This window comes from Acipenser ruthenus, chromosome 33, assembly GCF_902713425.1.
Source record: "Acipenser ruthenus chromosome 33, fAciRut3.2 maternal haplotype, whole genome shotgun sequence".
NCBI lineage: Eukaryota > Metazoa > Chordata > Actinopteri > Acipenseriformes > Acipenseridae > Acipenser > Acipenser ruthenus.
Window position 1 is genome coordinate 9197517 of NC_081221.1, and position 20591 is coordinate 9218107.

Here is a 20591-nt window from a genome sequence, read left to right on the forward strand (position 1 = left end):
CGGAGGTAGAGCTAGTCTTCTAGTGCAGGCGGAGCGGAGAGGTCGAGTGGGGGTGTAGGGAGAGATGAGGGTCTGGAAGTAGCTGGGTGCGGTCTGGTCAAGGCATCTGTAGGCTAGTACAAGAGTCTTGAACTGGATGCGAGCGGTGATCGGGAGCCAGTGGAGCGAGCGGAGTAGTGGAGTAGCGTGGGCGAAGCGAGGCAGAGAGAACACCAGGCGGGCAGCAGAGTTCTGGATGAGCTGGAGCGGACGGGTGGCGGACGCAGGGAGGCCAGCCAGGAGGGAGTTGCAGTAGTCTAGGCGGAAGAGTACCAGGGCCTGGACCAGGAGCTGGGTAGCATAGTTGGTGAGGAAGGGTCGGATTCTTCGGATGTTGCTCAGGAAGAATCGGCAAGTGCGTGCCAGAGTGGAGATGTTCTGGGAATAAGAGAGGCAGGGGTCCAGGGTGACTCCAAGGTTCTTAGCTGAGGAAGAGGGAGAGGGTGTGGTAGATTCCAGAGTAACAGAGATAAAACATTAATCTTTTTTAAAACTACAGTATTAGTTATTAACACAACAGTTTTAAAAAAAAACAAACTTTGAATATGTACAGGCAAACACTTTTCTTAAGTGAAAAGTAAAAAAAAGAATATTCTGCTGTTTACAAAACTGATACTTTAGTTTTCATTTGTGCAAAACTTGCACGTAAACAAACCTCTTACTGTACTTTTTTTTTTTTTTTTACTGTGGTTTATAAAAGTCACTTATTTTCGACTGCGTCAAGCCTTTTTCAGGTTAAACAAATCGACCTGTTCCATCAAGGTGAGCCATTTGTTTTTATCCATTACAATGTCCAAGTGTCCTTCGATTAAAAGTATGCCTCACTTAGGCGAGAAAACATTTGCGATGTCTTGCTTTCTTATTTTCAGATGCATACATGCAGATTTTTTTGCTCTGGTGTTTAAATGTAGGGTCGACTCGGCTTTCTGTTTTGCTTTGGGATCGGGAGTGTTGATGACATTGGTTTGAACGTTTAGTTAACAACGAATTAGGAAAGCGAGTCAAAGGTTAACTGCATAACTTTATTGTTTTAATTGGCCATGATTATTTCACTGGCGCTACAATGAGGGAAACTACGATGCTTATATTTACATTTGCTTGGCTTGGGAAGTTGGCGGATGGCGGACAGCGGAGTGGCGATATAACAGGTACAGATAGCACTGTTTTTATATTGGTGACATTTGTTCAGAGAGAATAGCTGGCGGTATGCGAGTGTGGCGTTATAAAGGGGGGTGGTATAACGCGGGACAACTGTACTTTGGTTGCTGCTGAAAGTTAACCGCAGGATATTTGAAAAGTGTTCAGGTTTGGTAAGCAGATTGTGTTTTAATGTAGAACTGCATTAAGTTAGAAAGTTCAATACGTTTGACTAGCTTACCCTGTCCACGCTACATAACCAATCTCGAGAACAGTACTCGAAACCGTTCTAATTAATCCAGCTAAAAGCGTCCACACTCAAGTACTGTTTCATGTTTAGTCGGGCTGAATGGATCCACACACTATTAGAATAGTTCGGTTACAGTTCCTAGCAGCGCAATGAACAGTGGAAATTAATACGATAGTATCCCACCATGCACTGTATTTTATTTTAAAAGAATGTGTTATGCTTCATATTAATAGTGGTGCATATTGCGAAAAAGAAATAAAACAAGTATTTTGGAAAAAGTAAATGTGAACACACACAAGTAGGGCTTGAAGTTTTCGGGTTTTATTTTTCATCAAGTGACGTCCCTTTAAACAAATTGAGCTGATTCCATTTTCGTAATTAAACTCAGGAAAAAAGCTGTTAATTACAAAACAATATTTGTTTTTACATTCATATCTTGCCTGCATCTAATTCTGGTCCCCTTAATTTTATTTCAAACAGAGCTGACAAATTACGTGAATTGTTCATCCCCGATCCTACTTTTAACTCACATTTAATTTTTGAAGTCGTCTAATTTAATGTTGTGCGTTTGTTATTTTCCCCACTAGTTTAACAGAGAAGTCCTGACAGTTTTTTTTTTTTTTTAGAAACATAAAAATTAATACCCATTGCGCCAGTATTTCACCAAACATACCACAAAGCATTTTGGGATATTGGAGGATACACATTCGGTATTACAGCGTCAAACACTTCTGACAAACCGCATTACCTGATGCAATCTAATTTAGAACCGGACTCAAGACTACCTCCTGAGGTGGTCTCAAGTCCGGTTCTCGAGAACGGTATTAAACGCTGCATAGTGTGTACGCAAACCGTATTTAGCACTTTTAAGACAGTTTAAAGGCAACTAATACGCTGTTTTGTTAGTACAGTTTAAAAACATTTTTCTACTAAGCAACTTCGCTGCCACTTATTTTAACCTTGCCGTTTGCCTTTTCTAATTCGACTGCAAGCTGTTTTTCTTGTAGATTTTTTGCTGCTTGACGGTACCTGTTCTTTTTCTCTTTTTTGCCGAATGGATCGACTACGGAAAAGCCACGCAAGCCAGTGAGATCGAACCGATTGTTATTGTTATTTTTCTGACTTGGTTATGTTGTTCATTGTTTTGTTTCCTTGGATATTTATTGCTTTGGTTTTCCAGGGTTTTTTTTGGATTACAAATACATTTGGATATTTTTTGTGCTTTACCAATACTGATTTTTTTGCTGTTGGACTATTTTTTATTTATGAGTTGTAGGACTGTTATATATGGGACATTGTTTTGTATTGCTTGTATCGCTATTAATTGCATCTACTTACTTGTTACATGGGTGGAAGGCAAAAGTGATTTTGCAAGACTTATTGTTTTCCATTCCTTTGGCCCTTACCTGTGCCTCAATCGTTTTCTTTTCTGACCCTGTTCTATGCTCACTGGTCTGATATTTACTGGGTTTACTGGTATTCCAGTATTGTGTATGCTTGTGAATTAAAAACAGCAGAATTATATATATATATATATATATATATATATATATATATATATATATATATATATATATATATATATATATATATAATGTTGGGAATTAACAATATAATAAACTTTAGTTTAGCGCAGGGCTTATTATTACTATAACTGGAAAAATGCAAGCAGTATATTTCAGTTCATTTGTGTTTAATTATATATGTAGTATTTTGGCCGTTTAGAGACACTGTAGATTTCGGGCGTAGACGGGAAGTTAGTGAGGAAGAAGACGGTGACGACAGACACTAGTTAACGAGAAGCTCACTCACTCTCGTAATAATGTGAGTTTGAAGTAAATAGCCACGGGTTAGGCAGAAACAGTAAACAACAAGAAACCCTCATCTTCCTTACCGAAGCCTGTCTACATCAGGAGTTTGTGAGTGTAGTTTGTTTACTAAATATATATATATGTATTTACATACGCTATAAGCGAACGAGAGACAAACAAGCGGCCATGTTCTCGGTTTCAAGTCAGCCCTGCTAAATCTATATAACTGCTGTATCAAGAAGAAAAATAAATAAACCTACCTCTCTGAGATTTGACTGTATATACAGTATATTGCGCCTGATAATTATTCCAAAGACCACGCTACACTTGTTTGTGGTACAGAAATTAAACTGTTTGCAATCAATAAACCTAGCAATCCTAGTTTTGCTGTCAAGCTGTCTTTCAAACATTAAATGGTATTTGGTAGTAACTTATTCTGATTCTGGAATATTGAGTTGGTCTTTTGGTCAAAGGTTGTTTGTTACACAGCGCCCTGGAATGCTTGCCTGAAGAGCGCTATAGAAGTCAAATTTTTGTTTTTGTTATTATCCAAAAAACAACCCAGCATAAAAAAGCATGTTGTCCTGTTTCTGGACTGTTTTGTTGCCCCTTCTTTATAGTTTTATATTTATTTACACAGATCATTATACAGAAAAATTCCAGTATTTGCTGTAAAATTGATTGAAACAACTGCTAAATCACAATGGAGCCAGTTTATTACTCGCCTTAATACATTTATACTGTATATTATATTCAGTTTTTGCCCACTGTCTGATTTTCTGCATTTTTGCACATTTTTCACATTGTATTTGATCAGATTTTTTTTTGTGGGTTGTAGTAGTATATAGAGGGAGTCAGAGAAAAAGTGACACCAAAGTTTGGTGCTTCTTTCATTTGTTTGGTGTGCAAGGTAATCAAACATGCAATCTTCAGGTGTGAAAACCCTATTAAAGGGATAATTAGGGTCAGCTGTCTGAGTACTTTGGTTAACAACCAGGCCTGATTTGGGCCAGCCCTGCCCAATATAAATCTGACTAACTTTGGCCCTTACCATCAGAGTGAAGTTGTCAGCACACAGGTTCTAGAGGCACATCATGCCACGAACAAAAGAAATTCCTGAAGACCTCCGGAAAAAAAGTTGTTGATGCCTATCAGTCTGGAAAGGGTTACAAAGCCATTTCTAAAGCTCTGGGGCTTCACCGAACCACTGTCAGAGCCATGTTGTCCAAATGAAGTAAGTTTGGGACAGTAGTGAATCTTCCCAGGAGTGGCCGTCCTGCCAAAATCTCTCCAAGAACAAGGCGTACAATCGTCCAGGAAGTCACAAAGAACCCTAGAACAACATCCAGGGATCTGCAGGCCTCTCTCGCCTCGGCTAAGGTCAGTGTTCATGACTCCACCATCAGAAAGACACTGGTCAAAAATGGGATTCATGGCAGAGTAGCAAGGCGGAAACCATTGCTCACTAAGAAGAACATGAATGCTCATCTCAAGTTTGCCAAAAAGCACCTGGATGATCCTCAAGAGTTCTGGAACAATGTTCAATGGACAGATGAGTCAAAAGTGGAACTTGGGCTGACATGGGCACCGTTATGTCTGGCGAAAACACTGCATTCTACAGTAAGAACCTCAAACCAACGGTCAAGCATGGTGGTGGTAGTGTCATGGTTTGGGGATGCTTTGCTACATCAGGACCTGGAAGCCTTGCCATCACTGAAGGAACCATGAATTCTGCTCTGTATCAGAGAATTCTACAGGAGAATGTCAGGCCATCTGTCCGTGAACATTTTCTTTGACAAATCCACAAATATTTGATATCAATATGTAATCAATCTGTAAGTATGAGCATTCAGTGTTTTAATGTAATTTAAACCATGTTAAAATAAATCTATATATAAACACACACATGTAAGTTATTATACATAACTATATTATTTCTTTTGGCGATACAGTATTTGTCAGGTTGAGATGAATACGTTTTCAGGTCCCGGTAACGTATAAACTGTCAGCATTAATATACCAAAAACGTTTTTATTTACTGGTAAATATATACATAGGTATTGTGAGGGGTGGAAACCATGGTGGGTGAGGAAAGCATATCAGTAGTGTGGGATTCCTGATAAAATGTCCACAGATAATGAATCTCTTACAATAGAGTAAGAAAGAGAAAAAAACTACAACTCCCATAAGCCACTCAGAACCAGGAAGGTACGGGAGCCAATTAACCTGCAGGCAGGTATAAAAAGGGAGCAGTACAGAAAGACAAGTTGGGTGCAGAAGCTCGTAGGAAGTTTGTGCTCTACCGACCTAAATGATACTTACCAAAGGAACTTGTTTCATCTTCAACCTCCAAGTGAAGGGCCGGAGAAGATTGTGTTTGAAAGCAAATCTTTTTTAAGTGTACTTGGCATTCCTAGTGAGTGGAGTCAAATGCTAAGAGACAGAAGAAACATCAATGGATCCAAATGGAACAGAGTGAAGCGTTATTAAAATATATACTGTGTACAAACAAAAGATGCGGGTGTACTTAACGTGTCTTCTAACGTGGAACAAAGACTGTATAATATATGGACTGTGTTACCTAGACTCCGCAGCATTGGACTTCCTGCTGCATATATACAATCAGGCCTAGTGTTTGTTTTAAGCGACATGGAGCGGCTTTGTGTTTGCAAAAGGCCCTATTAGTTATATTTAATTTAAAAGATACGTTGTACTCTGCTTACATTCAGAGAAGTATTGTACTTTTATATTGTGTTGAAAGTGACTGTAAGAGCCTGCATAACTCCCTGCAAGTGTAACCAGTCTTTGTGTGTCTCTCCTTGGCTAGTAAGCGCTGAAACCTGCGTCTCTGTTTCCCTGCCTGCGCTCACACTCCGGCTATCCTATATCTGCGTTGTGTTGGTGTTACTGGATGTTTTGTTAAAAAGTATACCACTGGAGATCAAATGCTGGAAGACGGCGACGTTTATTTCTGTATAACAGAAAATGAAAGAAAATAAGTAAAAGATGGCTCGGTTCACCATTCATCTCCCCTCTAGAGTCCAGTAATGTTTTAACTCAGAGTTGGCGCGCATTTTAATATAAGATTACATATTCGCACTCTCTAAACAATAGTGGCTGCAGTGAAAACGTGGCACTAGATCAGGATCTTTGGTGTTGGATTAATAGTGCACTTTATACCAGTTACACAAGGACTGTGCTATTTTACTGCAATAAAAGAGACACTACAGACAGAAATAATTGCACCGACTCAGAAGAATAAAACCACTGTTTATTTAAACGGAAACGTGTTCTGCCAACAATTACTTTTGTAACAGGCCCAGTGTGGTCACGACTGTACAAGGGAAATCAACGACAGGACGTCTGTCTGGGGACAAAGAAACAGATAGTGGGGAAAAATATTAAATTGAAATATCGCCTGAGACAATAACGTGTTATACTTACCCGGTCTTGTGAAGCATTTCCTCTGCAGGACTCCTGAAGGAACAGAGTCCACCCTGTGAACTTACCGTGACAGCACCAGACGATCTACCTGTGGAAGGAAATCAAAGCAACAGAGCTACCAGGACACCAAGGGGAATACAATGGACAGACTTGGAGTGTACAGCCCTATCAACCCTGAGGCCTTGTGAACCATACTGTGCACCCAGATACTGGACTTTGGCCAGCTGTAGTCATTTTACTACAGAATACTACACCCTGCAGTATATAAAAGAAATATTGTTTTTACCTGTTCAAAGTCAAGCTTCAGCAGAATTCGCTAGGGACAAAAGAAAAAGTGAAGTTAGAGCCCAAAGGGCAGGTTTTCTCTTGTTTATAATTCATTTCTTTCAAATAAAAACAAACCTTTTGATTAAGTAATCCCGCTGTTACGTCTCCTCTCTGCAAAGGCAAATCTTGGCTTCCACAACAATTACAGAACTCATAGTTAACAGTATTTAAAAAGAAAAAAGTACCTGCAGTAGGAGTCGAATTTCACTAATGAGAAGAATATTCATTATAAAACCAGGCTATGCTACATTCGTTATGACAGAAAGAGACACTTACTGCAAAGTGGGAAGTTGTTGTGTTTTTTTTTTTTTTTTTTTAAAGCAGGGGAAGTCAGGAAGCAGTCAGAGCAGTGCACAAACAAACTAGATGCTGATAAGCCTGGTGTGTCAAGAAATAGACAAACGTGTGTTAAAAAAAATAATCTTCAAAGAAATTAACACATTAATCACAGGTTAACTGCGATCATATATATGATAATGCTCAATTTTATAGCGGCGTTTTCTTTTACTTATGGTTAATTAAAACCACCATCTGTTGGAAGACTGAGGCGTTGTGCAAAAAGTATTTAATTAGGTGTATATCTACAGTATTGTATACATTTTCACATCTGCACCCTCAAGAAGTAAGTTCAATACGATTCCATTACCAGTAAAAAGAGAACCCATGCCACATTGTTTATTCCATCTGTCTCGGATAGCTTGGTGGTGACATCAGATCAGGGAGGAGACGGACACAGTACTGGGGTATGGAAGCACTGAAACGCATGTTTAATAATAAATGAACAAAATAAAAGATTTAAACAAAACAATTATACAAAACAAAACAGCACAGTGGCCAAGACAAACAGACATGAAACCAAACAAGTATCGTGCTAGTCTAAACTAGCACGAGTAGCAATTGTTGTATTTTCTGATTTCTTTTGCTTTACCTCCCGACTCTCGTTCCGCCTCTGAAGGTTAACTCCTTCCCTGCCAAACAAAGCATAATAAAGAATAACTCATTTTTAACACAAATACATTTAAATCATAATAATACAAAATACACAGGGGCGGGGTGTACCCTGTCACACCATGACACAGACCAGCTAGACCGAGAGAGGAGTGGGATAGGTGTAAACAAAAGTTTGAATTGTAACCAGTGTGGTTCGGGGGGCAGGAGCAAGGGCTCCCCCCCTCCACTCTGTCCTGCCAATAATATCTGCTAAGCCCCTATTTAAACCTCAAGCCATGCACTTGCTCTCTGTCTTGTTTTTTTTATTTGCGTACATAGCTGACAAAACACAGCTGACCATTCTACCCTCAACTTGGCTGGACAAGCTTTCTCACTCAGAGTTCTCGAATGCTAAATTCGAGAAGGGCAGCAGTGTGGAGTAGTGGTTAGGGCTCTGGACTCTTGACCGGAGGGTCGTGGGTTCAATCCCCAATGGGGGACACTGCTGCTGTACCCTTGAGCAAGGTACTTTACCTAGATTGCTCCAGTAAAAACCCAACTGTATAAATGGGTAATTCTATATAAAAAATAATGTGATATCTGTATAATGTGATATCTTGTAACAATTGTAAGTCGCCCTGGATAAGGGCGTCTGCTAAGAAATAAATAATAAATTGCAGAACATGCTGAATTCCCAAATGGGCTGTCTTTTTCTTTGTGTATCGCAAACAAAAATCTGATTCTCAATTTAGATTTGAAATGGCTGCTTACCCGCTTTCAAGACTATATTGCCATTGCCATCGCCACGTCCACCTGCAGGTCATGCAACGCTGCAGACCCCACTTGTCGTTCCATTTCTGCTGCCTGTGCTTCCTTGTGCGTCGCCAGGCTTTTGTTTGCATTGTTGCATTGTTGCCAATCTTCACATTCGCTTTGGCTCTCTCTGTCTCCTGCTGTTGACGCGACCCAGCCCAGGCAACACCAACATTTCACAAACCCAGCACCTATGCTATTAAGCAAACAATCAGTTATTCAGCAACTATACTAGAACAGCAGAAGGTTGCCTTTCGGCTTGGGATCCTACTGTATACAGTCACATTATATTGTACAGTACAAAAGTAGTATTTTTAAGCAAAATCTAATGCCTGGCAATATCACACTGCACTCAAATGATGTTATCATTAAGCCTTTGCGGTCCTATGTCGGACCTGGTCCGACATTGCAATTATTCCTATCCGGTCCAATGTCGGACCCTGTCCGACATCATCAAAAAAACGGGTTTCTAGTAGTTTTTTCTCTGTAAAAAGCAGAGAAAACCATTCAATGGTCGAGTGGGAGCGACAGGAGCCGAGACAAGCCAAAAAAAAAAGGGCGTATCTCATGAATAGTCATACTTGCCCCTGGGATCAGATAACAGCAGCCATAAGGAAACAAGCTGCCTGCTAATGCATCAGCGCTCAGAGAATATCACGGACATTTGCAGAGCTTTTTTCAGATGTTATAGTAATAAAATAAAACTTGGATCGCATTATTGAGGCATTTGGTGATAAAACGAGTGATCAGGAGATGATTGATGGGTATATACGACTATTATTATTATTATTATTATTATTTATTTCTTAGCATATGTGAAAGCTATAGCGAACGAAAGGGTGGGGCGGGGCTGGAGATGCCTGGTGAGTGCTTTGTTGATATGCAGGGCCTTTTAAACCTGTTTGACTGTGGAAAAAAATACTTTTAAACAGCGCGTCTAAAATTAACTGCGTGTGTGAAAATAAATTGGACCTGACGCACCTGACATGCACTTAATAAATGGACTGCAAAGGGTTAACAGACTATGCTGCAGGTCGTACATGTTGGCTGTTTTTTAAATATGTAGTACTAGAGGCGCAAAACAATTACATCCCATAAGTAGACAAATCTAAATCTACAACAAAATGGCCAAAATGGTTTAATAGATCAATTAAAAAAAAATATTCAGCAAAAAAAGGCACTTTACAGAGCGTTTAAAAGGGACCAAAAACAAAGTACACAGAAAGAGTACTTGGAACTGCAAACACAAGTCAAAAAGGAAGAGAGAGATAGAAATCAATATTGCTAAGGGGGCTAAAACCAATTCTAAAATGTGTTTCCAATATTATAACAGCAAGAGAACATTCAAAGAGGAGGTCTAAGAGACACAAATGGCAAAATCATAGACCGAGAAAGAAAAAAAATAGCAAATATATTAAATGATTACTTTTCACAGGTTTTTACATAGGAGGACACGGACAACATGCCCCACATGTTGACCTGTTCCTGTCCAATTTTAAATAACTTTAGCATAACAGAGGCAGAAGTGTTAAAGGGACTAGGAGCTCTTAAAATAAACAAATCCCCTGGGTCAGATGAGATCCTCCCAATAGTACTCAAAGAAATGAAAAAAAGTTATTTACAAACCGCTAACCAAGATCATGCAACAGTCTCTTGACACAGGGGTTGTACTGACAGACTGGAAAATTGCAAACGTAATACCGATCCACAAAAAGGGAGACAAAACCAAACCAGGTAACTACAGACCAATAAGCCTGACTTCTATTATATGGAAACTTATGGAAACTTTAATAACCTCCAAAATGGAAAATTACCTATATGGTAACAATATCCTGGGAGACAGTCAGCATGGTTTTAGGAAAGGGAGATTGTGTCTAACTAACTTGCTTGATTATTTTGAGGATTCAACATGACAATGGATAATTGCAAAGCATACGACATGGTTTATTTAGATTTCCAGAAAGCTTTTGACAAAGTCCCGCAAAAAGATTAATTATCAAACTGAACGCAGTAGGGATTCAAGGAAATGCATGCACATGGATTAGGGAGTGGTTAACATGTAGAAAACAGAAAGTATTGATTGGAAGGGAAACCTCAAAATGGAGCGAGGTAACCAGTGGAGTACCACAGGGATCAGTATTAGGCCCTCTGCTATTCCTAATCTACATTAATGATTTAGATACTGGTATAGTAAGCAAACTTGTTAAATTTGCAGACGACACAAAAATAGGAGGAGTGGCAAACACTGTTGCAGCAGCAAAGGTCATTCAAAATGATCTAGACAGCATTCAGAACTGGGCAGACACATGGCAAATGACATTTAATAGAGAAAAGTGTAAGGTACTGCATGCAGGCAATAAAAATGTGCATTATAAATATCATATGGGAGATACTGAAATTGAAGAAGGAATCTATGAAAAACCAACTCCCCAGTAATGTTGTTGAAGCTGACACCCTGGGATCCTTCAGGAAGCTGCTTGATGTGATTCTGGAATCAATAAGCTACTAACAACCAAACGATCAAAATGGGCTGAATGGCCTCCTCTCGTTTGTAAACTTTCTTGTGTTCTTATGTTCTTATGTAAAATTGTTGCATGTGTGATGCAAGTCCAGACTATACTCGGTGCTACAAATTGCAGTTTAACCCTAATATGTTCCGTACTACAAAACCTATGTGACCAGAACACATTTGGCTAGTGTGCCTTCACAGCCTTGTGCAGGCAGGGTTGTGTCTGCCCTGCGCCCTTCAAGCATGATTTCATTCTGTTTCTTTGTTCACACAAAATTCCTTGTTCGATTTGAAGTTTCATCACGTCCGCTTGGGTATGTTCTCTCTCCTCCTACGTTCTCTCTCCTCCTGCGCAACCAGCCGGTCTGCCTTCTGAAAAAGAACAATCTCTCTTCCACAGCTGGAGGCCTGGAGGGACCTCAGCATTTGGTCTTCCCTCTGCAGCACTGAAACAGCCCTTCTCTGTTCTGCGATGACTTCATATCCTATATCCACCTATTGGGCAGCAATCTCAGCAGCCAAAAGTAATGTTAACCATCATGTAATCAAAAGTGACATATAGTTATGGCTGTGTATTGTTTCTCGGGGCTTGTTCACTTGTTTCAGGAGTTTCAAGATTTCACACAATATTTATTCCTTCCGTATCAATGCAGCAGCAAAGTCAATGTTAAAAGGACTTCCACTGCAGTGGACTCTTGTGTTCGTTCTTCTCCATGAACTGTATTTGCCCAAGAGAGTATTGCTAGTATACCTAGAGTGGGGGCCATCTCTCCAACAGGACCAGCAGAGGTTTCCTCCAAACGGCAATGTTTTTTTTCCTCTCCACCAAGCGGTGAGACTAGTATTTAATTCCCCCATCAAAGAAATACAGGTTAATTTCATATTATATATATTAAATTAAATTAACCTTTATTTTTTGCATTGGTGGTGCACTTGTGGGAGGCCAGGGGTCCTCTTTTTGGGGGGAAGTGAAGCTCACTTCCCAGCCTTAGAGGCCCAGTCGCTCTGGCCTCGTCCTTTGCCAGGAAGGTTCTCCACAATCCTAAGGGGACCTCCGGCTAAACTTATAACTCTTTTGTTTTCCCATTCTCTCTAGGTTCCCCTTAGGGGAAATATTGGTTGCTTCCCAGCCTTGGAGGCCTATCGGTTTGGTCTCACTTCCATGAGGGCAGCTTTGCGAGCCACGATCGAAAACCAATTATTATTTATTATTATTTTTTGTTGATTTAGCAGACGCCTTTATCCAAGGCGACTTACAGAGACTAGGGTGTGTGAACAATGCATCAGCTGCAGAGTCTCTTACAATTACGTCTCACCCGAAAGACGGAGCACAAGGAGGTTAAGTGACTTGCTCAGGGTCACACAATGAGTCAGTGGCTGAGGTGGGATTTGAACCGGGAACCTCCTGGTTACAAGCCTGTTTCTTTAACCACTGGACCATACAGCCTCCTCCAATCTCTAATTTACAAAGCTCTTCTCTCCTACTATCAATTCCAGAGGTTCTCCTCCATGCAGCCCTTGCCCCTGTCCCGTGAACTGCCAATAGTCATAGTGTACTCACTGTACAAACCATTTCATCAGAGAAGCAATTCCCCTTACATTATGCTCGCTGGGATTCTTTTTTGTTGTTGTTGTTCATATTAAAAACATTGGTTATACTGATTTAAAAACAGTGGCAGTCTTATAAAAATTGGAACTGATTATCATTTTTTTTTTTTTTTTTTGTTTAGTTGTGGCATAATTTAACTCAAGGTGTGAGTTTCTAATGAAGCCGAATGGCAAGAACTCAAATACATTGTGCTACAGTACTTTAAAATCAGTTGTCCGCTTTCTCTAAAAAGTGATTTTGTAGGGCTGAATTTAAAACTCCAACTGTTCAGCAATATTGAGTTGTAACATTTTTGGTTTATAATCTTCAGTGTAAATCTATATTTATGAAATGGCTGACTCTCAAACTACCAGTACTAGGTTCCTCTTACTGTTGCCTCTCATTGTTAAAGTTTGTGCAGGCTTCAGTGCTGCATGACACACCTGTTGAGTACATGGTCCTGCTACTTTTCATATGGTAATGATACCTAGGAATCATTCCTGTTTTATTAATTTAAAACTAATACTGTGGAGTGCTGAGAATGGAGTGTTTCAGCAATCATTGTTTACGTGCAGGCCAGGGTGACAGTGCTGAGAATGGAGTGTTTCAGTAATCATTGTTTACGTGCAGGCCAGGGTGACAGTGCTGAGAATGGAGTGTTTCAGTAATCATTGTTTATGTACAGGCCAGGGTGACAGTGCTGAGAATGGAGTGTTTCAGTAATCATTGTTTACGTACAGGCCAGGGTGACAGTGCTGAGAATGGAGTGTTTCAGCAATCATTGTTTACGTGCAGGCCAGGGTGACAGTGCTGAGAATGGAGTGTTTCAGTAATCATTGTTTACGTGCAGGCCAGGGTGACAGTGCTGAGAATGGAGTGTTTCAGTAATCATTGTTTACGTGCAGGTCAGGGTGACAGTGCTGAGAATGGAGTGTTTCAGTAATCATTGTTTACGTACAGGCCAGGGTGACAGTGCTGAGAATGGAGTGTTTCAGTAATCATTGTTTACGTACAGGCCAGGGTGACAGTGCTGAGAATGGAGTGTTTCAGCAATCATTGTTTACGTACAGGCCAGGGTGACAGTGCTGAGAATGGAGTGTTTCAGTAATCATTGTTTACGTGCAGGTCAGGGTGACAGTGCTGAGAATGGAGTGTTTCAGTAATCATTGTTTACGTGCAGGCCAGGGTGACAGTGCTGAGAATGGAGTGTTTCAGTAATCATTGTTTACGTGCAGGCCAGGGTGACAGTGCTGAGAATGGAGTGTTTCAGTAATCATTGTTTACGTACAGGCAAGGGTGACAGTGCTGAGAATGGAGTGTTCTGTTATCCTGCACAAGTGCTTCTAAAGTGTGTTGGCTTCAAATTTAGTTTTTCTTTTTTTTTGTTTTAAATACCAATCGTTTTGAGGTCTTCATTGTTTAATTACAGGTATAAAATTGCGTCTGAATCATGATATCTTAAAACAAAGCTTACACATTAAGCTGTAATACAGCCAGCATCATGAAACTACCAATTCTAAAAAATAACCAGCGGAGGGTCCCTGAGTGGCTCATCTGGTAAAAGCACAGCCGTGTGGTGTGCAGGTCATACTGCGCAGGCTTGGACCCTGGCTGTGCAGAGTCGCCGGTCTTCCCTGGGGATTCTGAAGCGAGCGTTGCTTTGGCTCTGGTGCTCCTGTGGGTTAGGGAGGAAAACCGGCAGTTTCTCCTCATCATGCTACAGCGAACCCTTTTGGCCAGGCACCCGGTGAGCTCAAAAGCGGACACCTGCAGGGGTCTATTGTCCTCCAGAGGTCAGTAGCTCGCTGACATCCTGTGGCGGGGTACACCCGCCCCTGTGCATATTTTATGTTTGGGTTATTATATAGCACAGGTGATTTAAAATGTATATTTGTATTTGGGAACGGGTGTTTCACAAATAGTTCACATGCAGGCTGTGTCTGGACTCAACTGAATGATTGATTAGCAATCGAGTCCCAGCACAGACAGGGATAAAACAGGCACAAATCTCTTACTTGGGGTTGGGTGTTCAGAGGAGAGAACGTGAGAGACGGGAGAAATAAATATACTTGTTTGTGTGTTTGTTCACTGGGTTTTTGTTTGTCTGTTTCTTTTGGCCAACGTGCTGTTTATTTTGTATCAGTGTTTTGTTTTGTGTTTAAACCTTTTATTTGAAATAAACACGCGTAGCAACGCTTCACTCACAGTACTGTGTGTGTGTGTGTGTGTATCCATTCACTTCCTTGTCTGACGTCACCCACAAGCCATCCTTGCCACATATGGTGTCAGTGCGTGGGATAACAGCGCCTCTACAGACGCAGGGCAGTAATAGTACTGCAGGGGTAATTTTTATTTTTTTTATTTTTTTATTTTGAAACATCTGCTCTCGAGTTTCTGAGTGTAAAACAGGAAGCTGGCTTGGTTGTGGGATCGGTGGATGCCCGCTGAACCTTCAGGTCTCCTGAGCTGTGTGGGCAATTGATGTGCTGAGGGGAAAAAATTATTGGACATTCCAAATTGGGGAGAACATCTGGGGTAAAATAATTGGGCACACATGAAGATGGATCTTGATGAATCCCAGGATACTTGTGTGGCTTGAGATGAGCTAAGGAATGCAATTGGATTTGTGTTTTATTTATTTTTCCTTTTTTATTTTTATTTATGTACCACCGTGGCCCTCTAGGACTTATCAGACCATGTCAGCAGGGCCAAGTTTATCCAAGTCTTAGTCTTTCCTAGCATGGGTTTTACAGTATGAGCAATCCAAAAATGTGATTGTTTCCAAGGGAGAAAATGTATACAGTTATATGTCCACAAATTTTAAGAATTGAAAAACTACAATTTCTGTAGCTCCCATCCTTGAAGGGGTTAAGACTGTGCTGGAGAGCTGATAATGTAGTGTTTTAAAGCTCATTATTAGGGTGAAGGGGAACAGTGCTTGAGAGATGGGAATCATGATGGCTTTGTGATGTCCACTTAAAATGAGATCACTAACTCACTTGTGAAGATTAGGCTGCACAACCTAGATCTATAGTGCTCATTATTACATAACTTATTAGCACATTTCCTGGGTCAATTGCATTATCAGTGTTCTCATCAAATGCCTTTGGACTTTTCTCACATTATTTCAATTGTTCACAGGTTGGGCGAAATGAACTGCACCTCGAGTTAACTCATACCGATGCTATGAATTGTAATGCACTGCAGTAAAACATAGATAATATACTTGGTGAATGTACAGATAAAATCCCTGGATTAATTGCTGCTGTAGTGAAAAACCTCCACTACAGTTTCAGGCAAGAAATGTAAAATAAATGAACTAGGAAAAAAGTACTAATTAAAGTACCAAGTGCGCATTAGTAGCTCTCTCAGTTATGTTGACAGTGCTGGAGAGCTGAGACAGGGAAGCTCGTCACTTACTGTACTCTCAAATCTCCCCCAGATTCAACCAGCAGCATGCAGCTCTGTCGAATCCAAAGGGAATACATCCTGCAGTTTCACACAGACACCCTGCAGGCACTAAGACCCAGAAGCCACCTGTTCACCTAGTTCCACTGTCCCTGCTCATATTGCCTGTGCTGCAGCCGAGTTCCTATTTCCATTAGATGGCTGTGCCTGTACTGTACATCCCTGTCTGTCTCTGACACATTCTCTCTCTACCAGTCAATTCCCTTTGACCATGGATCCTGGAGCTGCATGTCAGGCTGCCTTCCCTGCTGCTGCTCCATCCCTTCTTCCTGGTGCAGTAGCAGGCCTCCCTGAAGCATGCAGCCCCCTTGCAAAAGTCTGCAAAGAGACAGCAGATGAAGTGGCTGAAGCCTATGTGTGCATTTGAGCTTGTGGTAACGTACAGGAAGCAACCTCTTTTTTTTTGCTGCTTAGTTGGATGTACGTTTCGAACTGCTATTTCAACGTCCTTAGAGTATGTAGAAAGAAGACTTCCTCTCTTGCATATCGGATCTGTGCCAGTCTTCGTGATCTGTCATTGACAATTGGAGCCCAGAAGCCCAGGGAAGGTGATATTGTGAGACAATATTGGGTGGACAGCTGTTAAAAAGATGCATCTTTCAGGATTAGGAGACAGCCACCTGCAGATGGGAGATGAAGCATGAAGGGTTTAAAATGAGTAGAGCTACAGCAGTTATGACTTATGCAGCTTCTTAGAAACTGTTTTGAAATACACCACAACATTTTTTTGTTCAACCTAATTGCTTTGTTTTTTTTCGTAAGTTGTTTGGCTGATTAAAAATAAAATTACGTGAGCTTTCTCATTTTTTTTCTTTTTTTTAACGGACATCCCAACTTTAAGAGTGAGTTTAAACTCTGGATTTCAGTGCGCTAAAGAAACTCAGAATGGGCAACGCAGCCGGGAGTATGGAAGCTTTCTCTCAGGGTAAGGAGGTCAAAACCCCACCACCTGCAACAGTGGCTACTCCGCCACAGAAGCAGCCAGCACCCCCCAAACTGCCCATGCCTGCTGTGGGTGAGCTGGAGGAGAGGTTCAACATTGTCTTGGTGAGTCCAGGCCCCTGGGAAGGGGATTGTGGAGAGGGGGCAAGACTTGAACATACTATGAGCTCTGAAAATAAGTTGAAGGGACTGAATTTAGCCTAGAACAAAGATGAATTAGGGGGGACTTGATTGAAGTCTTAAAAGTTAACCCTTACAATACTTTAAGCATAGTACAGAAACCAGAACCTGAGGACACATTTGGAAATTAAGTAGAGATAGACTTAGGACAGATGGAAGGTAACACTGGTGAGGTTATGGAATGGGTTGTTGTTGTCATTGGGATTCTTTAAGACTTAACTTGACAAAGTTTTGAGATCAATCAGCTACTAGGAACCGGATAAGCACTGACAGGCCAAATGGCTTCCTCTCATTTGTAATTTTTTTATGTTCTTACTTGCTTAGTTAGAGAACTACAGTGTGTGTGTGTATATATATATATATAAAATATAGTTTACTCATAGTAAACTTACAGCACACTTTTTCTTCTGTATGTAGCAGTGGATTTCTAGCTATAAAAAATCAGTAACAGTTGTTTTCTATTCTCTGAAGCCCTGGCAGGTGTGTGTTTGGGTGTGTGTGTTTGGTTTGTATATTTATAACTACAGAAATTCAAAAGTCAAAAACTTAAGCTCATATATACAGTACCTCATGCGGTTATAATGAATTAATTACTGTTTCATATTGTCTCTCTTGTTAAAGGTTCTTAGCACTGGTATGGAAATGTTTGACATATTTGTACTAAAACATAACAACTTTTGTAATCAAACTGCAAAATCATAATTTTACTTATTTTAATACTCTTTTTTTTTAAATGTTGCTGATTTGGGTAACACTTTAAAATAAGTGTCTGTAATTCTAATGTAATTAACATATGATTTCTTACTGATTTCAAAATGAATTTAAAAGTCACAAGCATGAATTCATGACATACTTTTCATGACTTCATAACATTTCCCTTAATACACATGAAATAATCATGAACAGACACTTATTTAAAATTGTTACCCTGTTTTGTTACATGCGTTAAATATTACTTGGGACATAATAGCTGTACTCAACACAAGAAGTTCTGTAACTGAATGGGAAAATTGCACTTGTATACCTTTTGTGCATGAACACAGTACTGTACACCATTAAAAAAAAACGTATTTCAACTAGGTGTGGCAACATCCTGTAAATGACAGTTTAACTCTGTCAGCGCTATTCAGTTGCATACATATTTGTAAAAACATTTAATTTAATTATATGTTAAATATATAAAGCATGTTACGCAGAATATATCATGCACAATAGTTTACAGTACCAAAATATTTACTGAACAATACAGGAAGGTAGCCCACAATAGTTGTGAATATTGATCTACTCGAGACTGGACAGGAATAGCTTGTGACCATGTGGTGTCCCTTTTGGAATGCATCTAGTTAGACAGCATGAATGTACAGACAAGGAGAGTGGTACCCCCTAAAAATGGGATGTGCCATTTTGTGTACTTAATTCAATTTATATGCATTAAATAGAAAAACTTTAAGATTGTATTCACATTTTCTATACTTATACCTTGAAAATAATGGCAACAAAAAGGTCAATTGTTCAAGTGGAAAAAGGTGTGTCGGGTCTAGTTTTTCAGTGATTTGGGCCACTGTAATGCGTTTGTTGCTTGTCGCCATACAATCCACACGTGTGTAGGCTCAATCAGTCATGCCACACTTGGCACCGGAGTTGTGCTTTCAAGTTGATGGTTTTATGGAAACGTTACCATTCCAGATACTACGAGAGACTGTCCTTTTTTTGTCCTACTAAAGATCATTTGCTAGATTCTCAAAGCTATTCGCTCCAAATTGTCATAACATTATTTTTGTCTGAAAGGAAGAAACATGGTTTACAATTCTGAAACAAATAAAGAATTTCAGACTACTCACAAGTCCTTAAATGAATATTGAATTCTTTATTTCTGACTTGGGAGCGTTTGTCCTATCTGAAAAGATTGTGTTAATGCTGTTTTGGAGTAAATAGCTTTGAGAGTCTAGCCTAACCTATTTTTAATGTAAACAAAAACAATGTAGATTTTGATACCTTTATGTGATCAATAATGTTTCTTCTCACGCTGCTAAGCTTACATATTTGTGAAATAAAGACATCAAAATCATTGTTTTTCATTTCTTTATATCTGTATATCTGGACAGCTACCATGCATTTTTAAAATGTATTACTAACTGAATGAGAGAAGCACTGGTTGAGAATTATTGCAACAAGATGGTTTTACAACATGACAACAGTTGCTTGACAGACTGACAATGTGGCTTTAAAGTATAACCACTCTTGACCGATGTGAGTGAGTGGTGTACGACTGCTGGGAGCCAGAGCAGCTGTTGTTGAACTTGTCTAGTCAGTTCTTAAAGGATCACAATCCAGGAGCACAGCGAGGCTTGGTAACTCATTCAGTGTCTCCTACTCTGGGTCCTAAGTCTTTCTGGTCTCTGTGCTGCGCCTGAAAAAGTGACTAGGGTTCGCATTGTCAGCCTCAATTCAGTTTCCCCTAAAGAGACAGTCCTGTGTTATTATAATCTTGGACAGGCCCGGAGGAAGGCAAATTAGGCAACTGCCTAGGGCTGCAAATTCAGGGGGGGGCGACAAAAACATTAATAGAATAAAAGCAAGGAATCTGCATGAGCAAGCACAACTCCTGTGACGTTTAGCACCATGGTAACTGGCATTGCACTGAAGAATCCTATCCAAACACATTATTTTGCATGGTATGGAATGATCGATAGTAAATTGCATTTATTTGATCTGTTATAGCGTTCTATAGATAAAATTGCTTTATGACTGACTTATGTCCTCCGTAATGGAGGCGCAAAGTTTCAAGAAGTGAGCCTCAAAACAGGCATTGATTTTCACTGTCGGAACCAAAATTTGGTACGTTAATAATTTAAACTTATGTGAATTTACGGTATTTACAGACAGGTGTCTAGGGCTTCTGGTTTCCCTCTGACTTTTGTACTCTCCAATAAGAATGATTCATCTGATCCCTGATAAGCCATTTGTGTATCTCAATTACAACTGAGAAATGTATTAATACTAATAATAATGATAAACTCGAAGTACTGTATTCAGTGGCATAACTTTGGTTTCAAAAGTGGGGGGACAGTTTCTGCCTGAAATAACCCTGTATGGTGTAAGTGGTGGATACTGTATCTCTAAATGAAGAGGAAGTTATTTCAAGATATCTTA

At 40.0% G+C, this 20591-nt stretch overlaps 1 protein-coding gene across 3 annotated transcripts in view; it reads left to right on the forward strand.

The window, feature by feature from the left end:
* The first annotated feature begins 1112 nt into the window (after positions 1-1112).
* Positions 1113-20591, forward strand: part of LOC117433319 (formin-like protein 1) — an 81606-nt gene continuing 62127 nt past the window's right edge. Inside the window, exon 1 of one of the 3 annotated variants that reach the window (XM_059006626.1) lies at positions 1113-1187. Coding sequence is in view for 2 of the 3 variants with exons in the window: in XM_059006625.1 (XP_058862608.1) it covers positions 17202-17363 (162 nt within the window). In the remaining variant the exon portion in view is untranslated. Of the gene's footprint in view, positions 1188-16443; positions 17364-20591 lie in introns of those variants that run through there. The other 2 variants (XM_059006625.1, XM_034055454.3) reach the window with 2 other exon arrangements.